Raw genomic sequence first — 7,500 nt, forward strand, 5'->3', positions numbered from 1 at the left:
AAATATCAGGACACAAATGTGTATAATGACATGGGTATTACAAAAAGAGGGTGAAATATGAGGACGTTACCCATGTCCTCACTTTTCAAAATGCTTATAAATCACACAGAACAAGTTTTTTTTCACAGAAAAACCAGCACCAGCCGCCTCTAGCAAGAATTGCGGCGGTCCAGCAAACGCGTACACACACCGAAATTCTTCCTCGATTTCGCCCTGCCGGTTAGCCGCTTCAGGGGGTCGGGGAGGCGGCTTGGTTGACACCTGAGGCCGGCCTCGAGAGGCTGGTTCCCTTAGCAGATTATCTCGGCGCATGGTTATGCCTCCGAATATATCAGCTTGGGGCCTGCGACTGTAGAAAAGGGGATACAGACTGCAGTTCGGTTACCTTCCCCTGAAGTTCAGTGGGTTGGCCTGGATGGCAGTGGTCCCTCGGCAGGTTCGGGTAATGGAGCAGGAAGTTCACTCTCTGTTGGTAGGGAGGCCACAGAATGTGCTCCTCCGCCAGACAGGGAGTCCGGGTTCTACAGCTGGTACTTCATAGTTCCTAAGAGGGATGGCGAGTTGCGTCCAACTTTAGATCTGAGGTACTTGAATCGTTCTCTGAGGAGATTCAGATTCAAGATGCTTAGCAATTCCTCCATTGTGATTCAGATCTAGTCTGAGGACTGGTCTGTCACGATGGGTCTGAAGAGGACGCATACTTCCCTGTATCCATCCTTCTGTGTCACAGGAAGTTCCTGAGGTTCGCTTTTGGGGGCAAAGCGTACCAATATCGGGTTCTTCCAGGCGGCCTAGCCCTTTCCCCTCGCAGTAGAAGCAGTTCGGCACTGAGGTGTCGTCCTTGGCTGCTCTCAGTGCTTGGGGTTTAGACTCTACACGCAGTCGCGTGTTGACGCCTTCTCAGAGAACTGTGTTCCTGGGAATCGTATGGGTTTCTCTATGTTGTGGGCACAATTGTCCCGCACGTATCGAGTCCATATGGGCGGTGGTCTCTAAAAGGAAGCTAGGCCACAGCATCACTGTGAAGCAGTTTAAGGACTGCTGGGGCTCATTGCGTCTGCGTCCAACAAAATATCTCTAGGCCTGCAGCACGAGACCCTTACAGTGGTGGCTGGGAATCAGGGGGTTTTCCCCGAGGGGAAATCAATTCTGTATGATCAGGGTAATGCGCGGTGGCCTTCGTTCCCTAGTCATATGGAAGAAACCTTGGTTTCTGTCCCAGGGGCCAGTGTTGGGAGCGTCCTGTTGCCGGGAATCCGCTTCAACAGACGCCTCCCTCACTGGTTGGGGCGCGGTCATGGACGGCCGCTTTGTGAGGTCGCGCCCTCTTTGTGGACTGGCGCATCAGATCCTCCTGTGGTCCCAAGGGAAACTGTTGTCCATCAGGGCAATGTATGTCCCGGGGGTCCAAAATCAGGGAGCAGACATCCTGTCGAGGCAGGGGCTGAAGCCTGGGGAGTGGCGACTCCACCCAGAGGTGGTGGAGGCCTTATGCGAGAGGTTCGGCCCAGTGGAAGTGGACCTGTTTGCGTCTCGAGAGATGTCTCACTCTCCACTGTGGTTTTCCCTCATGCATCCAGCCCCGCGGGGGTTGGATGCCATGGTTCAGACGTGGCAGAGGCTGCGTCTGTATGCATATCCCCTGATCACTCTGCTTCCGGGAGTCCTGGAGAGGGTCAGCCGAGAAGGGATCAGCCTACTCTTAGTAGCACCCTGCTGGCCGACCCTGGTATGGTTCTCAGACTTTGTAGCACTGCTAGACGGTCTCCTCTGAGGGACCTGCTGTCTGAGGCACGGGGCACAATATTCACCCCTGCCCAGAGTTTTGGGACTGGTACCTAGAGGCTGGACTGTCAGCAGATGTTATTGAGACCTTGCTCAGCTCCAGGGCTCCTTCCACCAGGAGGTTGTACAGCCCGAAGTGGAACGTGTTTCCACTTAGTGTAGCGAGCGTGAGGTGGACCCAGTAAACTGCCCAGTGGCTTCAGTGCTGGAGTTCCTCCAAAATCGCTTCTCTGCAGGTCTTACCCCGTCCACACTCAGGGTGTACGTGGCTGCCTTTGTGCTTTCCACGCTCCTGTGAGTGATGGGCCTTTGGGTAGGCACCATCTGGTTGTACAGTTCCTCCAGGGGGTCGGAGGATGAGGCCTGAGGCTCGTTCCAGAGTCCCAACCTGGGATCTGGCAGTGGTACTTGAAGGCTTGGCTGAGGCCCCCTTCGAGCCACTAGAGTCGGCTGACCCAAAGAACCTGACCCTTAAGTTGGCCTTTCTCTTAGCTATCACTTCTCTGAGGAGAGTGGGGGACCTTCAGGCCTTGGCGCTTACGCCGACTTGCCTGGAGTTTGCCCCTGGCGGAGTAAAGGCCATCTTACATCCTAGGCAGGGCTATGTGCCCAAGGTACCATCTAGTGTGGTCAGGCCTTTGGTTCTTCAGGCATTTCATCCTCCGCCTCACGTGATGGCGGAAGAAGGGAGACTTCACCTGCTCTGCCCGGTCAGAGCTCTTATAATATATTTAGTGAAGTCTGCACAGGAGATCTGTACAGCTGTCTATAGCTTGCACTTCCCTGCGACGCCTGGCGCTAGGGTGCTCCAGTCCTAGTTGTTCCCGGTTTCCGGCTTCACACTAGGGCAGGCCCTACCCTCGGTGTGGCCTAGTGGGTACTCGTTCCCCAAATTCGTCGTTCCGACGCAGTGGGAGTTCCCTCAAAAGGGAACGGCTCGGGTTATGTATATAACCCTTGTTCCCTGAGAAAGGGAACGAGCACTGCGTCGCGTCGCCACACCTCGGCACGCCTGGAGCGCATGCTTCAGAGCAATAACTGCCGTCACAATGCGCCGGCTCCCCTTTTATACTTCCGGGTATGCCGTCACAGTTACGTCATCACGCACGCCAATCGGATTGGTTTAGTTTTCAGTCAGACTTCAGATTCGCTGATGCTTAGGGAGCATCCCCAAATTAGTCGTTCCGACGCAGTGCTCGTTCCCTTTCTCAGGGAACAAGGGTTATATATAGGGGTGTAACGATTCGTTTTAACAACGATACGATTCATATCACGATTTGAGGTTGTCGATACGATTCAAGGACGATATTGGTTCATTTAGAACGATACGATTCGAAACGATTCAGTGACTTGAAATCGATTCAGTAACTTTTTAGCCAAAAATTGTGTGACTGAAATAAATATCTGGATACTGGTCAGTGCAGGTGAAGTTTCCTAGATTCCTGTTGTTTCTTGTAAGGGAATCCGGTATATCAATTAATTATGGATATAAACAAACAAGTAAACAACAATCAATGGCAAATGCATTCAAATTTTATTTGAATAAAGTGCAACCAACAGTTTAGGTTGAATTAACAGGAAATTAACCTTTTCTGCTCTCATTTTCAATATTCAATACATTTTCAATAAAAGCACAGTAAGTGCAGCCAACATTTCAACAGTAGGTTAACCTGCTACTTCTGCTTTTGTTATCCAACATAATAATATTACAATATTAATATCAAAAATAAAGTGCAACTAACTTCTCTTCAGGTTTAATTAATAGTAGGTTTACCTGCTACTTTTGCTGTTGTTTTTCAACATTAAAATAATACAAATACAATATTAATATCAAAAATAAAGTGCAACCAACATTTCTTCAGGTTGAATAAACTGGCTGAACCTGCTACTACTCTCCGTTTAATAAACAAACAATATTTAACAAAAGATAAAATGTAACCAACTACTCTTCAATGACTCTACAGATTTCTTTTTCAACAATATCAACATGATCTGACCGCAGAACACTTCTCTGTGCGTTCACTATGTCGCCAGCTGTACTAAAACTCGCTCTGCTGGCACACTGGTGTCAGGAATGCACAGGTAACAAGCAAGGGTTGAAAGTACAGGTAGCTCTTTCTCTTGGTGGCTTGATAATTTCTCGCTCGTTGGCTTCTCCTCTGCCATGCTATGTTTTGTTTTCTCAAGCCCCGCTCACACCGCCAGCGACACGCAGCGACAAAGCGACACAATCCCATTCATTTCAATGAGCGCTGCTGCTGGTGCGTTGCGATGATGTCACAGATAGGCAGACTGAATCGAGTAACGTTTAACGCCTTTATCAATAAAAGTGCTAAGAAAAAACATCCATATAAAGTCTGACGTGCTTAAATCGAATGCGTTATTTTCTATGATCGATACAATCGATTGATTACCTTTTAAAACGATGTTAGATCGATACATGTCGTCCGGAAGGCCAACTTGCCGAGCACAGATCGATGTAGTTAGATCATAGGAATATAAATCGATACATCGATGTAGTAGATGAATCGTTACACCCCTAGTTATATACATAACCCGAGCCATTCTTTATTAAACTCATAAAAAACAATAGAATATAAAATGCCATAATTTATCATAACATGTGTTCCGCTCAAGTATAAGGTGCTTTCCTTGCCATCAGTGCTTGGATAACACACACACACAAACACACACACACACACACACGTCTTTTTCCATTAATAATAATGGCGTGCGGTGGCTGAGATATACATAAACCTAACAACATACAGCTCCGGAAAAAATTAAGAGACCACTTAACATTGAGAACATGGCTTGTGTTCTTGTTTTGAGAATTTTTAGATGTTTGGACCAGAAACAAGACAAAAATACTAAGTAAGAAAAGCATTTTTTGCAGTGTATGAGGGCTGAACCTGTGCCGGTGAGTCTCCTCTGCTGGAGTGTGTGTGTGTGTGTGTGTGTGTGTGTGTGTGTGTGTGTGTGTGTGTGTGTGTGTGTGTGTGTGTGTGTGTGTGTGTGTGTGTGTGTGTATGAGAGCTGAACCTGTGCTGGTGAGCAGAGTCTCCTCTGCTGGAGTGTGTCCGGTGTGGTTCTGTGTGGTGTGTGTCCGCTCTGGCTCGTGTGTATCGCCGCTGTGGCCGCTCTGCTCCCGCAGCTCCCCGGGCCCCCCGCGGCCCCCCCGGCCCCTCCGGCCCCATCGGCCCCCGCCAGCCGGTCCAGGCGGCCCAGACAGCACAGCCCGCCCTGCGCCAGCTCCATCTCGATCTCCGCGTCCATCTCCGCGTCCTCCTGCGCTTCTTTATTGGAGTCGTCCAGGTGCTTCATCAGCACGGCCACCACCACATTAATCAGCACGAACTGGGCCGTCAGCACGAAGCTCACGAAGTACATGGGCGAGATGATCTGCAGACTGGAGTTACAGGAGGAGCTGTCGCCCGGCGGACACTCGCGCAGCGTGTCCTGTCAACACACACACACACACAAACACACTCCAGATAACTGACCACACACACACACGGGCTGACCGCCATCACAGTCCAGTGCAAGAGAGTCACGGCTGATTTAAACATGTTTCATGCACATTTTATATTTATAGTCAATTTGGAGACTTTTGGAGACTTTTAAAAAAAACCCATCCAAAACACACTTTAATTTACTGCACTTTATCTCATCTTAGTCCATCTCTTTAACCCTTGTGTTGTGTTGTGGGTCAAATCACTCACACACACACACACACACACACACACAAACACAGTGTCTATGTTTTTTTTTTATAGTGTGATTTTTGGGGAATCAGGGTCAATTTGCCCCGGCCCATAACGAGTGTACCCAGAAACCCAACAGTGCACGAGGGTTAAATGAGTGAGTTTGAGTCATGAGCAATGCATATCACTACTAATAATACATTTTTACAGCAGGACATTTACTAAATATCTTCATGGAATAATACATTATTATACTATTATATTATTACATTATTAACATTATTAGAGCATTATCAGAGTATTAGTAGAGTATTAGTAGGGTATAAGTAGAGCATTATCAGAGTATTAGTAAAGTATTAGTAGAGTATTAGTAAAGTATTAGTAGAGTATTAGTAGAGCATTATCAGAGTATTAGTAGATTATTAGTAAAGTATTAGCAGAGTATAAGTAGAGTATTAGTAAAGTATTAGTAAAGTATTAGTAGAGTTTTAGTAGGGTATTCATAGGGTATAAGTAGGGTATTAGTAGAGTATTAGTAAAGTATAAGTAGAGTATTAGTAAAGTATTAGTAGAGTATTAGTAGAGCATTATCAGAGTATTAGTAGAGTATTAGTAAAGTATTAGCAGAGTATAAGTAGAGTATTAGTAAAGTATTAGTAAAGTATTAGTAGAGTTTTAGTAGGGTATAAGTAGGGTATAAGTAGGGTATTAGTAGAGCATTAGTAAAGTATAAGTAGAGTATTAGTAAAGTATTAGTAAAATATTAATATAGTATTAGTACATTATTAATAGGATATTAGTAGAGTATTAGTAAAGTATTAGTAGGATATTAGTAGATTATTAGTAGAATATTAGTAGAGTACCAATAGAGTATTATTAGAGTATTATTAGAGTATTAGAAGGGTATAGTAGAGTATTAGTAGGGTATTCATAGGGTATTATTAGAGTATAAGTAGGGTATTCATAGAGTGTCAATAGGGTATTAGTAAGATATTAGTAGAGTATTAGTAGGGTATTAGTAGGATATTAGTAGCGTATTAGTAGAGTATTAGAAAGATATTATTACAGTATTAGTAGATTATTGGCAGGATATTATTAGAGTATTAGTAAGGTATTAGTAGAGTAATTGTAGGGTATCAGTGGGATATTAGTAGGGTATAAGTAGAGTATTAGTAGGATATTATTAGAGTATTAGTAGGATATTAGTTGGGTATTAGTATGATATTAGTAGGATATTAGTAGGGTATTAGTAGAGTATTAGTAGGGTATAAGTAGATTATAAGTAGGATATTAGTAGAGTATTAGTGGGATATTAGTAGAGTACCAATAGAGTATTATTAGAGTATTAGTACGATATTAGTAGAGTATTAGTAGAGTATTAGTAGGATATTATTAGAGTATTAGTGGGATATTATTAGAGTATTAGTAGAGTATTAGTAGGATATTAGTAGAGTATTAGTAGAGTATTAGTATCATATTATTAGAGTATTAGTAGAGTATTAGTAGGGTATTAGTAGAGTATTAGTAGAGTATTAGTAGGATATTAGTAGAGTATTAGTAGAGTATTAGTAGGATATTAGTAGAGTATTAGTAGAGTATTAGTAGGATATTAGTAGAGTATTAGTAGAGTATTAGTATCATATTATTAGAGTATTAGTAGAGTATTAGTAGGGTATTAGTAGGATATAAGTAGGATATTAGTAGAGTATTAGTAGGATATTAGTAGCATATTAGTAGGGTATTAGTACATTATAAGTAGGATATTAGTAGGACATTAGTAGATTATAAGTAGGATATTAGTAGGACATTAGTAGATTATAAGTAGGATATTAGTAGGACATTAGTAGATTATAAGTAGGATATTAGTAGGACATTAGTAGAGTATAAGTAGGATATTAGTAGGGTATTAGTAGGATATTAGTAGGGTATTAGTAGGGTATTAGTAGGATATTATTAAAGTATTAGTAGTTGCAAAGTTTCTTATAGCCAGTAGAAATAAAGTGTTACTGAA

At 43.7% G+C, this 7,500-nt stretch overlaps 1 protein-coding gene across 1 annotated transcript in view; it reads right to left on the bottom strand.

Moving 5' to 3' along the window:
* cacna1ib (calcium voltage-gated channel subunit alpha1 Ib) overlaps positions 1 to 7,500 on the bottom strand; it is a gene marked incomplete at its 3' end in the record, with an annotated part of 114,565 nt that overhangs the window by 27,211 nt on the left and 79,854 nt on the right. The window contains exon 23 of the mRNA XM_079841297.1: positions 4,828 to 5,244. Coding sequence (XP_079697423.1) covers positions 4,828 to 5,244 — 417 coding nt within the window. The remainder of the gene's footprint in view (positions 1 to 4,827; positions 5,245 to 7,500) is intronic.

This window comes from Gobio gobio (assembly GCF_949357685.1).
Source record: "Gobio gobio genome assembly, chromosome: 17".
NCBI lineage: Eukaryota > Metazoa > Chordata > Actinopteri > Cypriniformes > Gobionidae > Gobio > Gobio gobio.